Genomic DNA, 27,301 nt, shown 5'->3' with positions numbered 1-27,301 from the left:
TCTCGAAGAGACAAGGGCGAACGGAATCAGCTTTATACCCTATATAAGCAACGAATTGACCAATTCATCATCACATATGAGAAATCAGTTATAAGTCAAAAATGGCTAAATGTTAAGAATGATAAGAAAGATGCTTAAATGTTTCGAACTTCTCTCTGTGTATTGTGTATAATTTAAAGCGCTGTATTTTATCGAGTGCATTCCTATACACTCTTGGTGAGTTTGTGTTGAAACAAGGAGAGTAATCGCTCCACCTAATACATCATGGATTCTGCACTTATCAGACTTGAAAAATAAGACAATCGTTGAAAACGATGTATGCTCCCCAATTACAAATTCGGAAAAGAAAAAGGAAATTGGAAAATACTTCCCGTTTTGTTTATTACCATTTATATATGGCAAAGGAGCTGGATGCCAGCAGAAGCTCGTATCAACCCTTCTGTCATATTTTGAGAGGGCTTGTGTCCAAATAGGACATGAAGCTGTTACTGACCCCTGCCGAAAATAGAAGGGAAGAATCTCAGGAGTGGAATGCATAGAAAAATGATTCCAAAGACATTGGTATGGATCCTATGCACTGTACTTTACCTCAATAACGTATATTCTCCAAAAAAACAACAAACACTAGTATAAAAGTGATAACAAAGACAAAGTCGAGGTTTTATGCACTGCACTTCTCCCCAAATATGTATATAAAGCTGGAAGTCAATACCTCAAAGGCTTATGAAGTTCTGGACAAAACATTAGGGTAATAAAACGGTAAGGGGAGATCATTCGGTAAACATATGAAGTAGTTTTAAATCTCTTCCGCACTGCACACCACCTTATAGATATTTGTCCGTTTTCATATAATTCCCTATCGTACTTCTTTCAGTCACGGTCCGGACCAGCAGATTCATTATTAATGCATACCGTAAAAGTGAAAAAATAAGTGAAGGCGTATATCTCTGTTTGAAGTTTCATTGAAATTCCATTTAATAGGATTAGATGGACGAACAATGCGGCGACCATTTGGGGAGTAAAATAAGCATGTAAATATAATTCCTTGCATGTGGCAAATGAATCATGTATGGTTATAGTTCACTATCATCTAGTGGCATAGACTTTATACAAGGGAGGTGATAAGGAATATTGTTTCTGGTGAGCATTGCTGGCGTTATCGATACCGGCAAACAGCGCGGAAAAAAGCTCATTGAGCTGATCTTTCTTTTATCATCTACCCGACTTGAAATAAAGATCTTGTATGTTGTATCAATTTGAACAACAAAATCAAACATTTCGTTCTTCTAAATTCGTCACACTATTTTAAAGTATTCAAGGACATAAACAATAATGTTTTATTTAATAAGGATTTAGAGTGACTCGCTCATGGTTTTGGACCAAAAATTTGTTTTTCCGGTTATGCATCTGAAAACACTTATTTTATCGTTATTGTACTCTATGATATCGAAATTGCAGAACATATACATATATAGATTTAAAAAATGGATTTTAGTGGGGTTCAAACCCAAGCCGGTTAAGTCAAGAAAAAATTAGAAAACAGTCACCTAGTCCATACGGCCACCGGGACTTTAACGAAAGCGCCGGATATGTTGACCTGTTAATGATGCATTATTAACATCACGTGGTAATGTCAATCAACCAATCACGAAACAACACAGCCGTTATTAATTTTCAATGAAAATTGTGGTTTTCAAAGACGACATTTGAGCAAATATCAACATTTGCTGAAGGTTTCCAGATTTTGGTATTTTTGTTTTAACACTCATTTGGATTTGCCACACTTTTTTTTTTTTAAAGTGCATTTTACAAACAATGAGCGAGTCACTTTATTTAAATAGGTTTCAAATGCATATCGATATGGTACACGTCACAATATAAGTTATAATGTTTACTGTAGTTGCTATTCCGTAACACGCATCTGTGATACATAGTCAACAATACATTATAACCGCTCATAGGCATGTACGCACTTATTTGATCACGTGGTTTATTTAATTGTTCGCTGACCATTTTAGATATGGCATCCCAGATTTCATTATCGGGTCTCGTTGCTTCAACCATTAGGTTAGTGCAAGTTTATTTTAAAGAGCTATAAAGTCAACTCACCTCCTCAGAATTGCATCTAACATTTCCAAACATGATAATCCATAAACAAGACAACACAAATAGTTTAAATGTAAAACTCCTTCGAATAACTGATGGCAACTTTGGTACAAATAACGTAAACATGAACATATTGTCATATAATTAACCGTTGCTACAATTAAGGATATAATAATCCCACGGTCCCAATAATCCCGTTATTATCACGGCTATATTAGTACACATATATTAGTGTAGTTGTTGAAGCATGACTATCACAGGAAGAGAGTTACTGAAGCCTGTAATGACAGTCGGGGGTTGCTGATCAAATTATGAAATATATGTTGATCTTTTGAGAATGAGTGACTCCAGAAATATTACCGGAATGTTGGGGTGGCATTAAGGCTTTGCAGAACAACACCAGATAGTATATGCCAGGCGGCCCCGAACAACCAGGTGAAATAATTGGCGTGCGTATGTCCCTTGGGTGTCAAACTCCTGATATATTGTTTTGCGGATTTGCTTCCAGCAGACAATCGTGGTTATAATTATCCAATCAATGGCCGGCAAAGGAAAGAACAAAGAGACACGCAATACTTCCATGCATTGCGAGTTTAAACCCAGAAAAAACGAGTATCACGTGAAGCGCATGTGCATGAATATTTAATTTGCTAATTGCATTGACAGAAATTAAGTTTATAACTTATTCTTATTCATTTAGCTAATTTGTGACGTGTGTTAGTCACCTATGCCCCTCTAGGATAGACACATATACCACTCTAGGGTAGTCACCTATACAATTCTCGGGTAGTCACCTATACCACTCCCGGGTAGACACATATAACACTCACGGGTAGTCACCTACACCACTCCCGGGTAGACACATATACCACTCTCGGATAGTCACCTACACCACTCCCGGGTAGACACATATACCACTCCCAGGTAGTCACCTATACACCCTCGGGTAGTCACCTACACCACTCCCGGGTAGAAACATATACCACTCTCGGGTAGTCACCTATACATCCTCGGGTAGGCACCTATACCACTCTCGGGTAGTCACCTATACACCCTCGGGTAGTCATCTTAACCACCCTCGGTTAGTCACCTATACACCCTCGGGTAGTCACCTATACCACTCTCGGGTAGTCACCTATACACCCTCGGGTAGACACATATACCACTCTCGGGTAGTCACCTATACACCCTCGGGTAGTCACATATACCACTCTCGGGTAGTCACCTATACACCCTGGGTCGTCACCTATACACCCACGGGTAGTCACCTATACACCCTAGGGTAGTCACCTATACCACTCTCGAGTAGTCACCTTAACCACTCCCTTGAAATGACCTTTACCACTCCCGAGAAATAACTTTTACTACTCTCGGGAAGTGACCTATAACCACACTCGGTTAGCCGCCTATACCACTCCCAGGTAGTCACCTGTACCACTCTATGTAGACACTTAAACCATTATACCACTGTCATCCTCTTTTAATAATTTGCCGAAAATAGTATGTGAATGAATCAAAAACAATCCTTTCATATCAAAAGAACGATGTATTGATCAGGTCGTATATATAGTTTACAATTCGGCTGTGGAAACACTGGCTTATAAAATAGAGCAGAAGTAACAGATACGTCGTAATCGATAGAAAGTTAATCAACACAATTGTGTATACAACTCAAACTAAATAAACATCACAATCGATACTAGATTTTTCAGGCATACACATATTATGAAACACGATATTTTAATGGGAGAAGAGATACATTTGGAGAATATCTTGATCAAACAATTCGATCCATACAGCAGAATGTTCAGATAGTCTGCAGCGACAGCATGTCCATGGGCGCAATCAGAGTGCATACTCATATTTCAAAATATAAATAAATAATTGAGCAGCAACACGCAACTTTGGTCTTTAAGACATACATTCGCTTTTAGCGTTGTAATGGGTATTTCAATTTCAACTCGTTCATGGCTAATAGATGTCCTGATCAATTCGGAGAAAAACGCCAAGCTGCCCGACACGCAAATAATTATTTGCATGATTTTGGTTCATGGACAACAATCATCATACAATAACTCAAGCAGCTGGATCTCATTTACAGCATCAACAATTATTACAAATTAAAAAATAAGAATAGCAAACAAATTTTCCAGTCGTCAGAAATTCGCCATTCTCAAGTCTCCCAGTTCGATCACTCTGCAAATACAATATATCCGAAGGATTTCCTACAGCAGTGACAACAGCTCAACACTTATTTACTTCCAAGTTTATAAATAGCAGTCATATGAAAACATTGATGTTATGAATTTAATTTCCAAGTTTTTGGCATTAACACATGACAGAAATATTTATTTATTTATTTATATGCAATCAAATCGTTTATTGAAGTTTTGTGAGCAATTGCAAAAACAGTTTGTTGTATAAAGATCAGTATGTTCTGTTTGTGTTAATTGTGTGTTTATAAAAGAGGATGCTACGAATAACTGTGCATTGCAATTTAGCCGTATTTTATTCCGGCATGCACTTTAATAATTCTGTTATGTGGTCAAGCTAGAAGGCACTCAACGGAGTGCGTAGTTCAAAGGTCATGGTGATCAATGACGGTAAAGTTGGGAGGTAGTTTGTATATAGTTGGGAGGTAGTTGGTATATAGTTGCGAGGTAGTTGGTATATAGTTGGGGGGTAGTTGGTATATAGTTGCGAGGTAGTTGGTATATAGTTGGGAGGTAGTTGGTATATAGTTGGGAGGTAGTTTGTATATAGTTGGGGGGTAGTTGGTATATAGTTGGGGGGTAGTTGGTATATAGTTGGGGGGTAGTTGGTATATAGTTGGGGGGTAGTTGGTATATAGTTGGGGGGGTAGTTGGTATATAGTTGGGGGTAGTTGGTATATAGTTGGGGGGGTAGTTGGTATATAGTTGGGGGGTAGTTGGTATATAGTTGGGGGGTAGTTGGTATATAGTTGGGGGGTAGTTTGTATATAGTTGGGAGGTAGTTGGTATATAGTTGCGAGGTAGTTGGTATATAGTTGGGGGGGTAGTTGGTATATAGTTGGGGGGTAGTTGGTATATAGTTGCGAGGTAGTTGGTATATAGTTGGGGGGTAGTTGGTATATAGTTGGGGGTAGTTGGTATATAGTTGGGGGGGTAGTTGGTATATAGTTGGGGGGTAGTTGGTATATAGTTGGGGGGTAGTTGGTATATAGTTGGGGGGTAGTTTGTATATAGTTGGGGGGTAGTTGGTATATAGTTGGGAGGTAGTTGGTATATAGTTGGGGGGGGTAGTTGGTATATAGTTGGGGGGTAGTTGGTATATAGTTGGGGGGTAGTTGGTATATAGTTGGGAGGTAGTTGGTATATAGTTGCGAGGTAGTTGGTATATAGTTGGGAGGTAGTTGGTATATAGTTGGGAGGTAGTTTGTATATAGTTGGGGGGTAGTTGGTATATAGTTGGGGGGTAGTTGGTATATAGTTGGGAGGTAGTTGGTATATAGTTGCGAGGTAGTTGGTATATAGTTGGGAGGTAGTTTGTATATAGTTGGGGGGTAGTTGGTATAAAGTTGGGGGGTAGTTGGTATATAGTTGGGTGGTAGTTGGTATATAGTTGGGGGGGTAGTTGGTATATAGTTGGGGGGTAGTTGGTATATAGCTGGGGGTAGTTGGTATATAGTTGGGGGGGTAGTTGGTATATAGTTGGGGGGTAGTTGGTATATAGTTGGGGGGTAGTTGGTATATAGTTGGGGAGGTAGTTGGTATATAGTTGGGGGGTAGTTGGTATATAGTTGGGGGGGTAGTTGGTATATAGTTGGGGGGTAGTTGGTATATAGTTGGGGGGTAGTTGGTATATAGTTGGGGAGGTAGTTGGTATATAGTTGGGGGGTAGTTGGTATATAGTTGGGTGGTAGTTGGTATATAGTTGGGGGGTAGTTGGTATATAGTTGGGGGGTAGTTGGTATATAGTTGGGGGGTAGTTGGTATATAGTTGGGAGGTAGTTGGTATATAGTTGGGGGGTAGTTGGTATATAGTTGGGGGGTAGTTGGTATATAGTTGGGAGGTAGTTGGTATATAGTTGGGGGGTAGTTGGTATATAGTTGGGGGGTAGTTGGTATATAGTTGGGGGGTAGTTGGTATATAGTTGGGGGGTAGTTGGTATATAGTTGGGGGGTAGTTGGTATATAGTTGGGGGGTAGTTGGTATATAGTTGGGGGGTAGTTGGTATATAGTTGGGGGGTAGTTGGTATATAGTTGGGAGGTAGTTGGTATATAGTTGGGGGGTAGTTGGTATATAGTTGGGGGGTAGTTGGTATATAGTTAGGAGGTAGTTGGTATATAGTTGGGAGGTAGTTGGTATATAGTTGGGGGGTAGTTGGTATATAGTTGGGGGGTAGTTGGTATATAGTTGGGAGGTAGTTGGTATATAGTTGGGGGGTAGTTGGTATATAGCTGGGGGTAGTTGGTATATAGTTGGGGGGGTAGTTGGTATATAGTTGGGGGGTAGTTGGTATATAGTTGGGGGGTAGTTGGTATATAGTTGGGGGGTAGTTGGTATATAGTTGGGGGGTAGTTGGTATATAGTTGGGGGGTAGTTGGTATATAGTTGGGGGGTAGTTGGTATATAGTTGGGGGGTAGTTGGTATATAGTTGCGAGGTAGTTGGTATATAGTTGGGGGGTAGTTGGTATATAGTTGGGAGGTAGTTGGTATATAGTTGGGGTAGTTGGTATATAGTTGGGGTAGTTGGTATATAGTTGGGGTAGTTGGTATATAGTTGGGGGGGTAGTTGGTATATAGTTGGGGGGTAGTTGGTATATAGTTGGGGGTAGTTGGTATATAGTTGGGGGGGGGGGGGTAGTTGGTATATAGTTGGGGGGTAGTTGGTATATAGTTGGGAGGTAGTTGGTATATAGTTGGGAGGTAGTTGGTATATAGTTGCGAGGTAGTTGGTATATAGTTGGGAGGTAGTTGGTATATAGTTGGGAGGTAGTTTGTATATAGTTGGGGGGTAGTTGGTATATAGTTGGGGGGTAGTTGGTATATAGTTGGGAGGTAGTTGGTATATAGTTGCGAGGTAGTTGGTATATAGTTGGGGGGTAGTTGGTATATAGTTGGGGGGTAGTTGGTATATAGTTGGGGGGTAGTTGGTATATAGTTGGGGGGTAGTTGGTATATAGTTGGGGGGTAGTTGGTATATAGCTGGGGGTAGTTGGTATATAGTTGGGAGGTAGTTGGTATATAGTTGGGAGGTAGTTGGTATATAGTTGGGGGGTAGTTGGTATATAGTTGGGGGGTAGTTGGTATATAGCTGGGGGTAGTTGGTATATAGTTGGGAGGTAGTTGGTATATAGTTGGGGGGTAGTTGGTATATAGTTGCGAGGTAGTTGGTATATAGTTGGGGGGTAGTTGGTATATAGTTGGGAGGTAGTTGGTATATAGTTGGGGTAGTTGGTATATAGTTGGGGTAGTTGGTATATAGTTGGGGTAGTTGGTATATAGTTGGGGGGGTAGTTGGTATATAGTTGGGGGGTAGTTGGTATATAGTTGGGGGTAGTTGGTATATAGTTGGGGGGTAGTTGGTATATAGTTGGGGGGTAGTTGGTATATAGTTGGGGGGTAGTTGGTATATAGTTGGGGGTAGTTGGTATATAGTTGGGGGTAGTTTGTATATAGTTGGGGTAGTTGGTATATAGTTGGGGGGGTAGTTGGTATATAGTTGGGGGGTAGTTGGTATATAGTTGGGGGGTAGTTGGTATATAGTTGGGGGGTAGTTGGTATATAGTTGGGGGGTAGTTGGTATATAGTTGGGGTAGTTGGTATATAGTTGGGGGGTAGTTGGTATATAGTTGGGGGGTAGTTGGTATATAGTTGGGGGGTAGTTGGTATATAGTTGGGGGGTAGTTGGTATATAGTTGGGGGGTAGTTGGTATATAGTTGGGGTAGTTGGTATATAGTTGGGGGGTAGTTGGTATATAGTTGGGGTAGTTGGTATATAGTTGGGGGGTAGTTGGTATATAGTTGGGGGGGTAGTTGGTATATAGTTGGGGTAGTTGGTATATAGTTGGGGGGTAGTTGGTATATAGTTGGGGGGTAGTTGGTATATAGTTGGGTGGTAGTTGGTATATAGTTGGGGGGTAGTTGGTATATAGTTGGGGGGGTAGTTGGTATATAGTTGGGGGGTAGTTGGTATATAGTTGGGGGGTAGTTGGTATATAGTTGGGGGGTAGTTAGTATATAGTTGGGGGGTAGTTGGTATATAGTTGGGGTAGTTGGTATATAGTTGGGGGGTAGTTGGTATATAGTTGGGGGGGTAGTTGGTATATAGTTGGGGGGTAGTTGGTATATAGTTGGGGGGTAGTTGGTATATAGTTGGGGGGTAGTTGGTATATAGTTGGGGGGTAGTTGGTATATAGTTGGGGGTAGTTGGTATATAGTTGGGGGGTAGTTGGTATATAGTTGGGGGAAGTTGGTATATAGTTGGGGGGTAGTTGGTATATAGTTGGGGGGTAGTTGGTATATAGTTGGGGGGGTAGTTGGTATATAGTTGGGGGGTAGTTGGTATATAGTTGGGGGTAGTTGGTATATAGTTGGGGGGTAGTTGGTATATAGTTGGGGTAGTTGGTATATAGTTGGGGGGTAGTTGGTATATAGTTGGGGGGTAGTTGGTATATAGTTGGGGGGTAGTTGGTATATAGTTGCGAGGTAGTTGGTATATAGTTAGGAGGTAGTTGGTATATAGTTGGGGGGTAGTTGGTATATAGTTGGGGGGTAGTTGGTATATAGTTGGGGGGTAGTTGGTATATAGTTGGGGGGTAGTTGGTATATAGTTGGGGGGTAGTTGGTATATAGTTGCGAGGTAGTTGGTATATAGTTGGGAGGTAGTTGGTATATAGTTGGGGGGTAGTTGGTATATAGTTGGGGGGTAGTTGGTATATAGTTGGGGGGTAGTTGGTATATAGTTGGGGGGGAGTTGGTATATAGTTGGGGGGGGTAGTTGGTATATAGTTGGGGGGTAGTTGGTATATAGTTGGGGGGGTAGTTGGTATATAGTTGGGGTAGTTGGTATATAGTTGGGGGGTAGTTGGTATATAGTTGGGGGGTAGTTGGTATAAAGTTGGGGGGTAGTTGGTATATAGTTGGGGTAGTTGGTATATAGTTGGGAGGTAGTTGGTATATAGTTGGGAGGTAGTTGGTATATAGTTGGGGGGTAGTTGGTATATAGTTGTTGGGGTAGTTGGTATATAGTTGGGGGGTAGTTGGTATATAGTTGGGGGGTAGTTGGTATATAGTTGGGGGGTAGTTGGTATATAGTTGGGGGGGGTAGTTGGTATATAGTTGGGGGGTAGTTGGTATATAGTTGGGGGGTAGTTGGTATATAGTTGGGAGGTAGTTGGTATATAGTTGGGGGGTAGTTGGTATATAGTTGGGGGGTAGTTGGGGGTAGTTGGTATATAGTTGGGGGGTAGTTGGTATATAGTTGGGGGTAGTTGGTATATAGTTGGGGGGTAGTTGGTATATAGTTGGGGGGTAGTTGGTATATAGTTGGGGGTAGTTGGTATATAGTTAGGAGGTAGTTGGTATATAGTTGGGGGTAGTTGGTATATAGTTGGGGGTAGTTGGTATATAGTTGGGGGGTAGTTGGTATATAGTTGGGGGGTAGTTGGTATATAGTTGGGGGTAGTTGGTATATAGTTGGGGGTAGTTGGTATATAGTTGGGGGGTAGTTGGTATATAGTTGGGGGGTAGTTGGTATATAGTTGGGGGTAGTTGGTATATAGTTGGGGGGTAGTTGGTATATAGTTGGGGGGTAGTTGGTATATAGTTGGGGGGTAGTTGGTATATAGTTGGGGGGTAGTTGGTATATAGTTGGGGGGTAGTTGGTATATAGTTGGGGGTAGTTGGTATATAGTTGGGGGGTAGTTGGTATATAGTTGGGGGGTAGTTGGTATATAGTTGGGGGGTAGTTGGTATATAGTTGGGGGTAGTTGGTATATAGTTGGGGATAGTTGGTATATAGTTAGGAGGTAGTTGGTATATAGTTGGGGGGTAGTTGGTATATAGTTGGGGGGTAGTTGGTATATAGTTGGGGGGTAGTTGGTATATAGTTGGGGGTAGTTGGTATATAGTTTGGAGGTAGTTGGTATATAGTTGGGGTAGTTGGTATATAGTTGGGGGGTAGTTGGTATATAGTTGGGGATAGTTGGTATATAGTTAGGAGGTAGTTGGTATATAGTTGGGGGGTAGTTGGTATATAGTTGGGGGTAGTTGGTATATAGTTTGGAGGTAGTTGGTATATAGTTGGGGTAGTTGGTATATAGTTGGGGGGTAGTTGGTATATAGTTGGGGGGTAGTTGGTATATAGTTGGGGGGTAGTTGGTATATAGTTGGGGGGTAGTTGGTATATAGTTGGGGGGTAGTTGGTATATAGTTGGGGGGTAGTTGGTATATAGTTGGGGGGTAGTTGGTATATAGTTGGGGGGGTAGTTGGTATATAGTTGGGAGGTAGTTGGTATATAGTTGGGAGGTAGTTGGTATATAGTTGGGGGTAGTTGGTATATAGTTGGGGGTAGTTTGTATATAGTTGGGGGTAGTTGGTATATAGTTGGGGGTAGTTTGTATATAGTTGGGGTAGTTGGTATATAGTTGGGGGTAGTTGGTATATAGTTTGGGGGTAGTTGGTATATAGTTGGGGGTAGTTGGTATATAGTTGGGGGTAGTTGGTATATAGTTGGGGGTAGTTTGTATATAGTTGGGGTAGTTGGTATATAGTTGGGGGGTAGTTGGTATATAGTTGGGGGGTAGTTGGTATATAGTTTGGGGGTAGTTGGTATATAGTTGGGGGGTAGTTGGTATATAGTTGGGGGTAGTTGGTATATAGTTGGGGGTAGTTTGTATATAGTTGGGGTAGTTGGTATATAGTTGGGGGGTAGTTGGTATATAGTTGGGGGGTAGTTGGTATATAGTTGGGGGGTAGTTGGTATATAGTTGGGGTAGTTGGTATATAGTTGGGGGTAGTTGGTATATAGTTGGGGGGTAGTTGGTATATAGTTGGGGTAGTTGGTATATAGTTGGGGTAGTTGGTATATAGTTGGGGGGTAGTTGGTATATAGTTGGGGGGTAGTTGGTTTATAGTTAGGAGGTAGTTGGTATATAGTTGGGGGGTAGTTGGTATATAGTTGGGGGGTAGTTGGTTTATAGTTGGGGGGTAGTTGGTATATAGTTGGGGGTAGTTGGTATATAGTTGGGGGTAGTTGGTATATAGTTGGGAGGAAGTTGGTATATAGTTGGGGGGTAGTTGGTATATAGTTGCGAGGTAGTTGGTTTATAGTTGGGGGGTAGTTGGTATATAGTTGGTATATAGTTGGTATATGGTTCGGGGGTAGTTGGTATATAGTTGGGGGGTAGTTGGTATATAGTTGGGGGGTAGTTGGTATATAGTTGGGGGGTAGTTGGTATATAGTTGGGGGGGTAGTTGGTATATAGTTGGGGGGTAGTTGGTATATAGTTGGGGGGGTAGTTGGTATATAGTTGGGGGTAGTTGGTATATAGTTGGGGGTAGTTGGTATATAGTTAGGAGGTAGTTGGTATATAGTTGGGAGGTAGTTGGTATATAGTTGGGGGGGGTAGTTGGTATATAGTTGGGGGGTAGTTGGTATATAGTTGGGAGGTAGTTGGTATATAGTTGGGGGGTAGTTGGTATATAGTTGGGGGGTAGTTGGGGGGTAGTTGGTTTATAGTTGGGGGGGTAGTTGGTATATAGTTGGGGGGTAGTTGGTATATAGTTGGGGGGGTAGTTGGTATATAGTTAGGGGGTAGTTGGTATATAGTTGGGGGGTAGTTGGTATATAGTTGGGGGGGTAGTTGGTATATAGTTGGGGGGTAGTTGGTATATAGTTGGGGGGGTAGTTGGTATATAGTTGGGAGGTAGTTGGTATATAGTTGGGAGGTAGTTGGTATATAGTTGGGGGTAGTTGGTATATAGTTGGGGGTAGTTTGTATATAGTTGGGGGTAGTTGGTATATAGTTGGGGGTAGTTTGTATATAGTTGGGGTAGTTGGTATATAGTTGGGGGTAGTTGGTATATAGTTTGGGGGTAGTTGGTATATAGTTGGGGGTAGTTGGTATATAGTTGGGGGGTAGTTGGTATATAGTTGGGAGGTAGTTGGTATATAGTTGGGAGGTAGTTGGTATATAGTTGGGGGGTAGTTGGTATATAGTTGGGGGGTAGTTGGTATATAGTTGGGGGGTAGTTGGTATATAGTTGGGGGGTAGTTGGTATATAGTTGGGGGGTAGTTGGTATATAGTTGGGAGGTAGTTGGTATATAGTTGGGAGGTAGTTGGTATATAGTTGCGAGGTAGTTGGTTTATAGTTGGGGGGTAGTTGGTATATAGTTGGGGGGGTAGTTGGTATATAGTTGCGAGGTAGTTGGAATAGAGTTGGGAGGTAGTTGGTATATAGTTGGGGGGTAGTTGGTATATAGTTGGGGGGTAGTTGGTATATAGTTGGGGTAGTTGGTATATAGTTGCGAGGTAGTTGGAATATAGTTGGGAGGTAGTTGGTATATAGTTGGGAGGTAGTTGGTATATAGTTGGGAGGTAGTTGGAATATAGTTGCGAGGTAGTTGGTATATAGTTGGGAGGTAGTTGGTATATAGTTGGGGTAGTTGGTATATAGTTGGGGGGTAGTTGGTATATAGTTGGGGTAGTTGGTATATAGTTGCGAGGTAGTTGGAATATAGTTGGGAGGTAGTTGGTATATAGTTGGGGGGTAGTTGGTATATAGTTGGGGGGTAGTTGGTATATAGTTGGGGGGTAGTTGGTATATAGTTGGGGGGTAGTTGGTATATAGTTGGGGGGTAGTTGGTATATAGTTGGGGTAGTTGGTATATAGTTGCGAGGTAGTTGGAATATAGTTGGGAGGTAGTTGGTATATAGTTGGGAGGTAGTTGGTATATAGTTGGGGGGTAGTTGGTATATAGTTGCGAGGTAGTTGGTATATAGTTGGGGGGTAGTTGGTATATAGTTGGGGGGTAGTTGGTATATAGTTGGGGGGTAGTTGGTATATAGTTGGGGTAGTTGGTATATAGTTGCGAGGTAGTTGGAATATAGTTGGGAGGTAGTTGGTATATAGTTGGGAGGTAGTTGGTATATAGTTGCGAGGTAGTTGGAATATAGTTGGGAGGTAGTTGGTATATAGTTGGGGTAGTTGGTATATAGTTGAGGGGTAGTTGGTATATAGTTGGGAGGTAGTTGGTATATAGTTGGGGTAGTTGGTATATAGTTGGTGGGTAGTTGGTATACAGTTGGGGGGTAGTTTGTATATAGTTGCGAGGTAGTTGGTATATAGTTGGGGGGGGTAGTTTGTATATAGTTGGGAGGTAGTTGGTATATAGTTGCGAGGTAGTTGGAATATAGTTGGGAGGTAGTTGGTATATAGTTGGGGGGTAGTTGGTATATAGTTGGGGTAGTTGGTATATAGTTGCGAGGTAGTTGGTATATAGTTGGGGGGTAGTTGGTATATAGTTGGGGTAGTTGGTATATAGTTGGGAGGTAGTTGGTATATAGTTGCGAGGTAGTTGGAATATAGTTGGGGGGTAGTTAGTATATAGTTGGGGTAGTTGGTATATAGTTGCGAGGTAGTTGGAATATAGTTGGGAGGTAGTTGGTATATAGTTGGGAGGTAGTTGGTATATAGTTGCGAGGTAGTTGGTTTATAGTTGGGAGGTAGTTGGTATATAGTTGCGAGGTAGTTGGAATATAGTTGGGAGGTAGTTGGTATATAGTTGGGGTAGTTGGTATATAGTTGGGGTAGTTGGTATATAGTTGCGAGGTAGTTGGTTTATAGTTGCGAGGTAGTTGGTATATAGTTGGGGGGTAGTTGGTATATAGTTGGGGTAGTTGGTATATAGTTGCGAGGTAGTTGGTATATAGTTGGGGGGTAGTTGGTATATAGTTGGGGTAGTTGGTATATAGTTGCGAGGTAGTTGGAATATAGTTGGGGGGTAGTTGGTATATAGTTGGGGTAGTTGGTATATAGTTGCGAGGTAGTTGGAATATAGTTGGGAGGTAGTTGGTATATAGTTGGGAGGTAGTTGGTATATAGTTGGGAGGTAGTTGGTATATATTTGGAAGGTAGTTGGTATATAGTTGGGGTAGTTGGTATATAGTTGCGAGGTAGTTGGTATATAGTTTGGGTAGTTGGTATATAGTTGGGAGGTAGTTGGTATATAGTTGGGGTAGTTGGTATATAGTTGCGAGGTAGTTGGTATATAGTTGGAAGGTAGTTGGTATATAGTTGGGGGGTAGTTGGTATATAGTTGGGAGGTAGTTGGTTTATAGTTGGGGGGTAGTTGGGGGGTAGTTGGTATATAGTTGGGGGGTAGTTGGGGGGTAGTTGGTATATAGTTGGGAGGTAGTTGGTATATAGTTGGGGGGTAGTTGGGGGGTAGTTGGTATATAGTTGGGTGGTAGTTGGTATATAGTTGGGGGGTAGTTGGTATATAGTTGGGGGGTAGTTGGTATATAGTTGGGGGGTAGTTGGTATATAGTTGGGGTAGTTGGTATATAGTTGGGAGGTAGTTGGTATATAGTTGGGAGGTAGTTGGTATATAGTTAGGAGGTAGTTGGTATATAGTTGGGGGGTAGTTGGTATATAGTTGGGGGGTAGTTGGTATATAGTTGGGGGGTAGTTGGTATATAGTTGGGGTAGTTGGTATATAGTTGGGTGGTAGTTGGTTTATAGTTGAGAGGTAGTTGGTATATAGTTGCGAGGTAGTTGGTATATAGTTGGGGTAGTTGGTATATAGTTGGGTGGTAGTTGGTATATAGTTGGGGGGTAGTTGGTATATAGTTGGGGTAGTTGGTATATAGTTGGGGGGTAGTTGGTATATATTTGGGGTAGTTTGTATATAGTTGGGGGGTAGTTGGTATATAGTTGGGGGGTAGTTGGTATATAGTTGGGGGGGGGGGGTAGTTGGTATATAGTTGGGGGGTAGTTGGTATATAGTTGGGGGGGTAGTTGGTATATAGTTGGGGGGGTAGTTGGTATATAGTTGGGGGGTAGTTGGTATATAGTTGGGGGGTAGTTGGTATATAGTTGGGTGGTAGTTGGTTTATAGTTGGGAGGTAGTTGGTATATAGTTGCGAGGTAGTTGGTATATAGTTGGGGGGTAGTTGGTATATAGTTGGGAGGTAGTTGGTATATAGTTGGGGGGTAGTTGGTATATAGTTGGGGTAGTTGGTATATAGTTGGGGGGTAGTTGGTATATAGTTGGGTGGTAGTTGGTTTGTAGTTGTGAGGTAGTTGGTATATAGTTGCGAGGTAGTTGGTATATAGTTGGGGGGTAGTTGGTATATAGTTGGGAGGTAGTTGGTATATAGTTGGGGGGTAGTTGGTATATAGTTGGGGTAGTTGGTATATAGTTGCGAGGTAGTTGGTATATAGTTGGGGGGTAGTTGGTATATAGTTGCGAGGTAGTTGGTATATAGTTGGGTGGTAGTTGGTTTATAGTTGCGAGGTAGTTGGTATATAGTTGGGGGGTAGTTGGTATATAGTTGGGGGGTAGTTGGTATATAGTTGGGAGGTAGTTGGTATATAGTTGGGGGGTAGTTGGTATATAGTTGGGGTAGTTGGTATATAGTTGGGTGGTAGTTGGTATATAGTTGGGGGGTAGTTGGTATATAGTTGGGGTAGTTGGTATATAGTTGGGGGGGTAGTTGGTATATAGTTGGGGGGTAGTTGGTATATAGTTGGGGTAGTTGGTATATAGTTGGGTGGTAGTTGGTTTATAGTTGGGAGGTAGTTGGTATATAGTTGCGAGGTAGTTGGTATATAGTTGGGGTAGTTGGTATATAGTTGGGGTAGTTGGTATATAGTTGGGGTAGTTGGTATATAGTTGGGGGGGTAGTTGGTATATAGTTGGGGGGGTAGTTGGTATATAGTTGGGGGGGTAGTTGGTATATAGTTGGGGGGTAGTTGGTATATAGTTGGGGGGTAGTTGGTATATAGTTGGGGGGTAGTTGGTATATAGTTAGGAGGTAGTTGGTATATAGTTGGGGGGTAGTTGGTATATAGTTGGGGGGTAGTTGGTATATAGTTGGGGGGTAGTTGGTATATAGTTGGGAGGTAGTTGGTATATAGTTGGGGGGTAGTTGGTATATAGTTGGGGTAGTTGGTATATAGTTGGGGGGTAGTTGGTATATAGTTGGGGGGTAGTTGGTATATAGTTGGGGGGGTAGTTGGTATATAGTTGGGTGGTAGTTGGTATATAGTTGGGGGTAGTTGGTATACAGTTGGGAGGTAGTTGGTATATAGTTGGGAGGTAGTTGGTATATAGTTGGGGTAGTTGGTATATAGTTGGGGGGTAGTTGGTATATAGTTGGGGGGTAGTTGGTATATAGTTGGGGGGTAGTTGGTATATAGTTGGGGGGGGTAGTTGGTATATAGTTGGGGGTAGTTGGTATATAGTTGGGGGGTAGTTGGTATATAGTTGGGGGGTAGTTGGTATATAGTTGGGGGGTAGTTGGTATATAGTTGGGGGGTAGTTGGTATATAGTTGGGGTAGTTGGTATATAGTTGGGGGGTAGTTGGTATATAGTTGGGGTAGTTGGTATATAGTTAGGAGGTAGTTGGTATATAGTTGGGAGGTAGTTGGTATATAGTTGGGGGTAGTTGGTATATAGTTGGGGGGTAGTTGGTATATAGTTGGGGGGTAGTTGGTATATAGTTGGGGGGTAGTTGGTATATAGTTGGGGGGTAGTTGGTATATAGTTGGGGTAGTTGGTATATAGTTGGGGGGTAGTTGGTATATAGTTGGGGTAGTTGGTATATAGTTAGGAGGTAGTTGGTATATAGTTGGGAGGTAGTTGGTATATAGTTGGGGGGTAGTTGGTATAAAGTTGGGGGGTAGTTGGTATATAGTTGGGGGGTAGTTGGTATATAGTTGAGGGGTAGTTGGTATATAGTTGGGAGGTAGTTGGTATATAGTTGGGGGGGTAGTTGGTATATAGTTGGGAGGTAGTTGGTATATAGTTGGGGGGTAGTTGGTATATAGTTGAGGGGTAGTTGGTATATAGTTGGGAGGTAGTTGGTATATAGTTGGGGGGTAGTTGGTATATAGTTGGGGGGTAGTTGGTATATAGTTGGGAGGTAGTTGGTATATAGTTGGGGGGGTAGTTGGTATATAGTTGGGGGGGGTAGTTGGTATATAGTTGGGGGGTAGTTGGTATATAGTTGGGGGGTAGTTGGTATATAGTTGGGGGGGGTAGTTGGTATATAGTTGGGGGGTAGTTGGTATATAGTTAGGAGGTAGTTGGTATATAGTTGGGGGGTAGTTGGTATATAGTTGGGGGGGTAGTTGGTATATAGTTGGGGTAGTTGGTATATAGTTGGGTGGTAGTTGGTATATAGTTGGGGGGTAGTTGGTATATAGTTGGGGGGGTAGTTGGTATATAGTTGGGGGGTAGTTGGTATATAGTTGGGAGGTAGTTGGTATATAGTTGGGGGGTAGTTGGTATATAGTTTGGAGGTAGTTGGTATATAGTTGGGGTGTAGTTGGTATATAGTTTGGAGGTAGTTGGTATATAGTTGGGGGGTAGTTGGTATATAGTTGGGGGATAGTTGGTATATAGTTGGGGTAGTTGGTATATAGTTGGGTGGTAGTTGGTATATAGTTGGGGGGTAGTTGGTATATAGTTGGGGGGTAGTTGGTATATAGTTGCGAGGTAGTTGGTATATAGTTGGGTGGGGGGGTAGTTGGTATATAGTTGGGGTAGTTGGTTTATAGTTGGGGGGTAGTTGGTATATAGTTGGGAGGTAGTTGGTATATATTTGGGGGGTAGTTGGTATATAGTTGGGGGGTAGTTGGTATATAGTTGGAAGGTAGTTGGTATATAGTTGGGGGGTAGTTGGTATATAGTTGGGGTAGTTGGTTTATAGTTGGGGGGTAGTTGGTATATAGTTGGGGTAGTTGGTATATAGTTGGGGGGTAGTTGGTATATAGTTGGGGGGTAGTTTGTATATAGTTAGGAGGTAGTTGGTATATAGTTGGGGGGTAGTTGGTATATAGTTGGGGGGGTAGTTGGTATATAGTTGGGGGGTAGTTGGTATATAGTTGGGGGGGTAGTTGGTATATAGTTGGGAGGTAGTTGGTATATAGTTGGGAGGTAGTTGGTATATAGTTGGGGGGTAGTTGGTCTATAGTTTGGAGGTAGTTGGTATATAGTTGGGGGGTAGTTGGTATATAGTTGGGGGGTAGTTGGTATATAGTTGGGAGGTAGTTGGTATATAGTTGCGAGGTAGTTGGTATATAGTTGGGGGGGTAGTTGGTATATAGTTGGGGTAGTTGGTTTATAGTTGGGGGGTAGTTGGTATATAGTTGGGGTAGTTGGTTTATAGTTGGGGGGGTAGTTGGTATATAGTTGGGGTAGTTGGTATATAGTTGGGGGGTAGTTGGTATATAGTTGGGAGGTAGTTGGTATATAGTTAGGAGGTAGTTGGTATATAGTTGGGGTAGTTGGTATATAGTTGGGAGGTAGTTGGTATATAGTTGGGGGGTAGTTGGTATATAGTTGGGGGGTAGTTGGTATATAGTTGGGAGGTAGTTGGTATATAGTTAGGAGGTAGTTGGTATATAGTTGGGGTAGTTGGTATATAGTTGGGAGGTAGTTGGTATATAGTTGGGGGGTAGTTGGGGGGTAGTTGGTATATAGTTGGGGGGTAGTTGGTATATAGTTGGGGGGTAGTTGGTATATAGTTGGGAGGTAGTTGGTATATAGTTGGGAGGTAGTTGGTATATAGTTGGGGGGTAGTTGGTATATAGTTTGGAGGTAGTTGGTATATAGTTGGGGGGTAGTTGGTATATAGTTGGGGGTAGTTTGTATATAGTTGGGGGGTAGTTGGTATATAGTTGGGAGGTAGTTGGTATATAGTTGGGGGTAGTTGGTATATAGTTGGGGGGGGTAGTTGGTATATAGTTGCGAGGTAGTTGGTATATAGTTGGGGGGTAGTTGGTATATAGTTGGGGGGTAGTTGGTATATAGTTGGGAGGTAGTTGGTATATAGTTGGGGGGTAGTTGGTATATAGTTGGGAGGTAGTTGGTATATAGTTGGGGGGTAGTTGGTATATAGTTGGGGGGTAGTTGGTATATAGTTGGGGGGGTAGTTGGTATATAGTTGGGAGGTAGTTGGTATATAGTTGGGAGGATAGTTGGTATATAGTTGGGGTAGTTGGTATATAGTTTGGAGGTAATTGGTATATAGTTGGGGGGTTTTGAATACTCAACATACACATTTCTTAACTTGTGTACATTTTAACAAACACGACAAAATCTGAATTCCCAAATTCCAACAGGTTTGTTGTTGGAATTGGTCGAATATCAGACTGGCGAATGTAAGAATGATAGTGATTAAAAACAGTTTTGGTAACGAAGATGCATCTGTGTACATAAAACATACACCTGGAGTGTGATTTCTTCACGTGTGTAACTTTTAAACATAAACAAGACAAAATCTGAATCCCACGAATAATCAACTTGAAATAGTCGAGTAGCTTAATATAAACATAAATATCTTACTCTGTTTTACGAATCCCCAACTGGCAACTACACGTGAAGCAGATAGTGGAATATTCGAACCCCAAACTGGCAACTATACGTGAAGCAGATAGTGGAATATTCGAACCCCTAACTGGCAACTACACATGTAGCAGATAGTGGAATATTCGAACCCACAACTGGCAACTTCACGTGTAGCAGATACTGGACTATTCGAACCTCCAACTGGCAACTACACGTGAAGCAGATAGTGGAATATTCGAACCCCCAACTGGCAACTACACGTGAAGCAGATAGTGGAATATTCGAACCCCCAACTGGCAACTACACGTGAAGCAGATAGTGGAATATTCGAACCCACAACTGGCAACTACACGTGAAGCAGATACTGGAATATTCGAACCCACAACTGGCAACTAAACGTGAAGCAGATACTGGAATATTCGAACCCACAACTGGCAACTACACGTGAAGCAGATAGTGGAATATTCGAACCCCAAACTGGCAACTACACGTGAAGCAGATAGTGGAATATTCGAACCCCCAACTGGCAACTACACGTGAAGCAGATAGTGGAATATTCGAACCCCAAACTGGCAACTACACGTGAAGCAGATAGTGGAATATTCGAACACCAAACTGGCAACTACACGTGAAGCAGATAGTGGAATATTCGAACACCAAACTGGCAACTACACGTGAAGCAGATAGTGGAATATTCGAACCCCCAACTGGCAACTACACGTGAAGCAGATAGTGGAATATTCGAACCCACAACTGGCAACTACACGTGAAGCAGATACTGGAATATTCGAACCCACAACTGGCAACTAAACGTGAAGCAGATACTGGAATATTCGAACCCACAACTGGCAACTACACGTGAAGCAGATAGTGGAATATTCGAACCCCAAACTGGCAACTACACGTGAAGCAGATAGTGGAATATTCGAACCCCCAACTGGCAACTACACGTGAAGCAGATAGTGGAATATTCGAACCCCAAACTGGCAACTACACGTGAAGCAGATAGTGGAATATTCGAACACCAAACTGGCAACTACACGTGAAGCAGATAGTGGAATATTCGAACACCAAACTGGCAACTACACGTGAAGCAGATAGTGGAATATTCGAACCCCCAACTGGCAACTAGCTGGTAATTGAATATTGGAATATCCAATTGCAACTAGCAGGTAGTTGAATATTCGAATTCCCAACTACCAACTACGAGCTCTTACCTCCCAACTTGACCGTCATTGGTGATCAAATGTTTGCCACTCTTGACAATAGACAATATGACTATTGGTGCACACCCGATTAAATACAATCGATATCTCACCGAAACAAACAATTATCCTGTATTTCTTTTTTTTTTTTTTGGAAAATGGGCAAGTTCAGAGGCTAATTTGGGGAAGAATGAACAGGGTCCTTGTTTACCATTGAATGGCTTCCGACGAAATGCATTCGTGACGAAAATGGAGATAACGAAATGATCTCGTTTGGGTAATCGATGATAAATAACTGAATATGTTTCATATTTGAAAAATAATTTGATAGATGACATTTAAATATAAAGTACCATGTGTTTTCACAGAAGGTTTTTGCTTTAGGAAAGCAATTAGAGAAGCCAGTAACTATACATTTTCATTTTAAAACATATTAGTGTCTCTCATAGGCTCGCCGACTTTACTATAAACCAATGAAAACTGTTCATTTCCTCATTTTTCTTCTACATTTTTCATTAAACCCAATATTTGATTGGTCAACAATCTAGGTCATTTGTCTTTACATCTAGGTAAAAAGTGGGGTTACCAGCTATCGCCGAAAAAACACACCATAAAACGTTATGCTCTAAAAGTAATATTTGGTGGGAAAATGAAGCCCTTTTTGTTTATATAATGGTAGCAATAGATCAAAACCTGACATCAATCAAAGCCGACCGAGTGGAATGTCTGTCTACAAATAAAACAGTTTGGGAAAATTGATATCATTCATTTTCAGCAAATCAAATTCAGAACGTATTTATGTTCCAGTTCTTCCATATTTTTGTTTGATGGTCATGCATGTTGAACTGATCGATTGGAGATATCAAGTCCGTACGCGTGATGGAAAGCAATGAGGATTTGGTGCTTATAACTCACGGTGTTTGAAACGCTGAAGTAAACACATAGGCATTTTGTAAATGAAATCCAGTCAGAGTAACTTGGTATCATATCTGAAGAACGATTCCGATTTACCGTTCGTTTAAGCAGTATGAACTATCGGCTAATGATGGTATGTTTTGAGTCTATGCGTACTGCCTACTACCAACGCTCCCGTACAGCTTACCGCCTACCACCAACACCGCTACCGCTTACCACCAACCCGCGCGTACCACCTACCACTAACCCTCGCGTACCACCTACCACCAACACTCGCGTACCACCTACCACCAACACTCGCGTACCGCCAACCACCAACACTCGCGTACCGCTTACCACCAACCTCGCTACGACCAACCCCGCGTACCGTCTTCCACCAACCCTCGCGTCCCATATACCACTAACTCTCGCGTACCTCTTACCACTAAACCCGCTACCGCCTACCACTACCTCCCGCGTACCACCTACCACCAACCCCGCTACGGCCTACCACTAACCCTCGCGTACCATCTATCACCAACACTCGCGTACCGCCTTCAACTAACCCCCGCGTTCCACCTACCCCTAACCCTCGCGTACCACCTACCACCAACACTTGCGTACAGTCTACCACCAACCCTTGCGTACCGCCTACCACTAACCCTCTCGTACCACCTACCACCGACAATCGCGTACTGTACGTCTGCCACCAACCCTCCCGTACCACCTACCACCAACTCTCGTGTATCACCTACAACCAACCGTCGCATACCACTTACCACTAACCCCCGCGTACCACCTACCACTAACCCTCGCGTACCACCTTACACCAACACTTGCGTACAGTCTACCACCAACCCTTGCGTACCGCCTACCACATCCCTCGCGAACCACCTAACACCAACTCTCGCGTAACACTTACCACAAACTCTCGCGTACCACTTACCACCAACCCCGCTACCGCTTACCAACAACCCCGTGTATCGTCTACCACCAACCCTCGCGTACCGCCTACAAACAACACTCGCGTACCGCTTACCAGCAACCATGACTTACCGCCTACCACTTACTCTCACGTACCACCTACCACTAACCCTCGCGTAACGTCTACACCCAACCCTCGCGTACCAGCTCCAACCAACCCTCGCATACAGTCTACCACCAACCCTCGCGTACCGTCTATCACCAGCTCTCGGTTACCGCCTACCACTAACTCTCGCGTAGCGTCTACACCCAACCCTCGCGTACCAGCTACAACCAACCCTCGCGTATAGATACCACCAACCCTCGCGTACCGTCTACCACCAGCTCTCGCTTACCGCTTACCACCGACCATCGCATACCGCCTACCCCCAACCGTCGCGTACCGTCTATCACCATATCTCGCGTACCGCTTACCCCCGACCCTCGCGTACCACCTACCAGCAACCCTCGCGTACTGACTACCACCAACCCTCGCGTACCGTCTACCACCATTACTCGCGTACCGCTTATCCCCGACCCTCGCGTACCGCCTACCAGCAACCCTCGCGTACTGACTATCACCAACCCTCCCGATTTACCACCGCAAAAAAATGAACCGTCTCAACTCAATTGAAATCAGCATTGTAACTTAGGCCATTATAAATAGGCGGGGTGACATTTTAACCATTTTTCTTAGATCACTGTTTAACTTTTGAAAATGTTTTCATCTTTTGCTTATTGCATAAGGGACTATATACGTGTGTTTCAAGACGAACAACAAACACGATCGTAAAAATCTCCTTTTTTATCTGTGAGTGTAATACATCGACACCGTGGTATAAATCGTGGTATAAATAAACGCCGTTCTCGGACAGACGGGCTGGGATGGAAATCTAGCAATTAATGTATAGTCGTCTTATTTAATTCGATATTGTCATATCATTTATCCCCCTATTATTGTACGGTTGTGTTTCTAACATTCCGAAAGGTATTGGCATAAAATAGCATAATAAATATTACAAGAGTTAAAAAAATATTGCAAAAGCCTGTACAGTTATATGATAAGTCTCGCTTCGAGTGCGGAAGGTCGCGGGCTCAATACCCGAAAAACCTTTAAATATAAGGTATCAAAAGCTCCCTTGCTTGGCGATCGGCATTAAAATGGTACTTTGAGGATAAATGCTTGGACAAGCGTAAAGATGTCCCAAAGTTTGACCCCCCCCCCCCCCCCCCCCCCCCCGTTGAAGTCACGTTTCAATGATCGTTCCAGTGGGGTAAACTTTACTATATTATCAAGCTATGTTGACGAGATCTGCCTGTGTGTGTTGTGTGTAAGTTTTGTGTCGTTCAGAGTGTTTTGAGCACTTGCCTTGTGCCTCTAGACATGCACTTAGCTTCACTACTGAGCTTGTCCCTGTAGAATTCGTTGTGCCATTCAGATGCACAATCATAACATGTACCAGACAAAAGACAACTATGAAATTTGGCATCATAAAAACTAATCCATGGACAGAAAACCGACAGACCATCAGAATGATGTGTAAAAGCAACAATAGCGAGCATGCCGAATCCTAGGTTGTCTTGATACCGACATACCATCAGTATATTAAGTAAGAGCGACAATGGCAAGCCCACCAATACCTAGGTTGTATTGATACCGACATACCACCAGTGTACTAGTAAGAGCGACAATGGCAAGCCCACCAATACCTAGGTTGTATTGATACCGACATACCACCAGTGCATTAAGTAAGAGCGACAATGGCAAGCCAACCAATACCTAGGTGACAAGCCCGCCAAGACCTAGGTTGCCTTGATGCCGACAAATCATCAGTATATTAAGTAAGAGCGGCAATGGCGAGCCCGCCAAGACCTAGGTTGCCTTGATGCCGACGAACCATCGGTATATTAAGTAAGAGCGACAATGGCAAGCTCACCGAGACCTAGGTTGCCTTGATTCCGACATACCATCAGTATATAAAGTAAGAGCGGCAATGGCAAGCCCGCCGAGACCTAGGTTGCCATGATTCCGACATACCATCAGTATATTAAGTAAGAGCGGCAATGGCAAGCCCGCTTAGACCTAGGTCTCGATTCCGACATACCATCAGTATATTAAGTAAGAGCAGCAATGGCGAGCCCGCCAAGACCTAGGCTGCCTTGATGCCGACATACCATCAGTATATCTAGTAAGAACAGCAATGGCAAGCCCGCCAACACCTAGGTTGCCTTAATACCGACATACCATCAGTATATCTAGTAAGAACAGCAATGGCAAGCCCGCCAAAACCTAGGTTGTATTGATGCGAAATACCATCAGTATATTAAGTAAGAGCGCCAATGGCAAGCCCGCCGAGACCTAGGTATATTAAGTAAGAGCGGCAATGGCAAGCCCATCGAGACCTAGGTTGTCTTGATTCCGACATACCATCAGTATATTAAGTAAGATCGGCAATGGCAAGCCCGCCGAGACCTTGGTTGCCATGATTCCGACATACCATCAGTATATTAAGTAAGAGCGGCAATGGCAAGCCCGCCGAGACCTAGGTTGCCATGATTCCGACATACCATCAGTATATTAAGTAAGATCGGCAATGGCAAGCCCGCCGAGACCTAGGTTGCCATGATTCCGACAAACCATCAGTATATTAAGTAAAATCGGCAATGGCGAGCCCGCCGAGACCTTGGTTGCCATGATTCCGACATACCATCAGTATATTAAGTAAGAGCGGCAATGGCAAGCCCGCCGAGACCTAGGTTGCCATGATTCCGACATACCATCAGTATATTAAGTAAGATCGGCAATGGCAAGCCCGCCGAGACCTAGGTTGCCATGATTCCGACAAACCATCAGTATATTAAGTAAGAGCAGCAATGGCGAGCCCGCCGAGACCTAGGTTACCTTGATTCCGACATACCATCAGTATATTATGTAAGAGCGGCAATGGCGAGCCCGCCGAGACCTAGGTTGCCATGATTCCGACATACCATCAGTATATTAAGTAAGAGCGGCAATGGCGAGCCCGCCGAGACCTAGGTTGCCATGATTTCGACAAACCATCAGTATATTAAGTAAGAGCAGCAATGGCGAGCCCGCCGAGACCTAGGTTGCCTTGATTCCGACATACCATCAGTATATTAAGTAAGAGCAGCATTGGTGAGCCCACCAAGACCTAGGTTGCCTTGATTCCGACATACCATCAGTATATTAAGTAAGAGCGGCAATGGCAAGCCCGCCGAGACCTAGGTTGCCATGATTCCGACATACCATCAGTATATTAAGTAAGAGCGGCAATGGCAAGCCGGCCGAGACCTAGGTTGCCTTGATTCCGACAAACCATCAGTATATTAAGTAAGAGCGGCAATGGCGAGCCCGCCAAGACCTAGGTTGCCATGATTCCGACATACCATCAGTATATTAAGTAAGAGCGGCAATGGCAAGCCCGCCGAGACCTAGGTTGCCATGATTCCGACATACCATCAGTATATTAAGTAAGAGCGGCAATGGCAAGCCCGCCGAGACCTAGGTTGCCATGATTCCGACATACCATCAGTATATTAAGTAAGAGCGGCAATGGCGAGCCCGCCGAGACTTAGGTTGCCATGATTCCGACAAACCATCAGTATATTAAGTAAAAGCGGCAATGGCGAGCCCGCCAAGACCTAGGTTGCCTTGATTCCCACAAACCATCAGTATATTAAGTAAGAGCAGCAATGGCGAGCCCGCCAAGACCTAGGTTGCCTTGATGCCGACAAACCATCAGTATATTAAGTAAGAGCAGCAATGGCGAGCCCGCCAACACCTAGGTTGCCTTGATGCCGACATACCATCAGTATATCTAGTAAGAACAGCAATGGCAAGCCCGCCAACACCTAGGTTGTCTTGATACCGAAATAACATCAGTATATTAAGTAAGAGCGGCAATGGCAAGCCCTCCGAGACCAAGGTATATTAAGTAAGAGCGGCAATGGCAAGCCCGCCAAGACCTAGGTTGTCTTAATTCCGACATACCATCAGTATATCAAGTAAGAGCGGCAATGGCGAGCCCGCCAAGACCTAGGTTGCCATGATTCCGACATACCATCAGTATATTAAGTAAGAGCGGCAATGGCAAGCCCGCCGAGACCAAGGTATATTAAGTAAGAGCGGCAATGGCAAGCCCGCCAAGACCTAGGTTGTCTTAATTCCGACATACCATCAGTATATCAAGTAAGAGCGGCAATGGCAAGCCCGCCAAGACCTAGGTTGCCTTGATTCCTAATTGGAACAATTTTGGTGAGGAAATTTAAAGCATTCACATACTGAATGTCTAAAATACTAAAATAACACGACTAAATCATATCAACATTTTGCAATACCATAATGAATATAACTTATATCAGCATTTTCTGATGACATATGAATACTCTTTAATAAGGGAAAGACTGATCAGATTCTGAAACATAACTTATATGAATTCATTAAACAAATCTTCCAACAGTAACATACTAGACTTAGTGTTCGCAGGACAAAAACATAACATATACCCTTTAATATCGTTGTGTGTATTGCTGACACAGTG

At 43.0% G+C, this 27,301-nt stretch overlaps 1 protein-coding gene across 3 annotated transcripts in view; it reads right to left on the bottom strand.

Moving 5' to 3' along the window:
* The window catches only part of LOC128213625 (potassium voltage-gated channel protein Shab-like), a 108,434-nt gene that overhangs the window by 56,198 nt on the left and 24,935 nt on the right, over window positions 1–27,301 (bottom strand). The window contains exon 1 of one of the 3 annotated variants that reach the window (XM_052919596.1): window positions 2,110–2,147. The exons of the other annotated variants lie outside the window; for them this stretch is intronic. Within the exon in view, the coding sequence (XP_052775556.1) occupies window positions 2,110–2,132 (23 nt within the window). The 5' untranslated portion in view covers window positions 2,133–2,147. Of the gene's footprint in view, window positions 1–2,109; window positions 2,148–27,301 lie in introns of those variants that run through there. 3 annotated transcript variants of the gene reach the window in all.

This window comes from Mya arenaria, chromosome 13 (assembly GCF_026914265.1).
Source record: "Mya arenaria isolate MELC-2E11 chromosome 13, ASM2691426v1".
Lineage (NCBI taxonomy): Eukaryota > Metazoa > Mollusca > Bivalvia > Myida > Myidae > Mya > Mya arenaria.
This window is presented reverse-complemented; position numbering and strand designations above follow the sequence as displayed.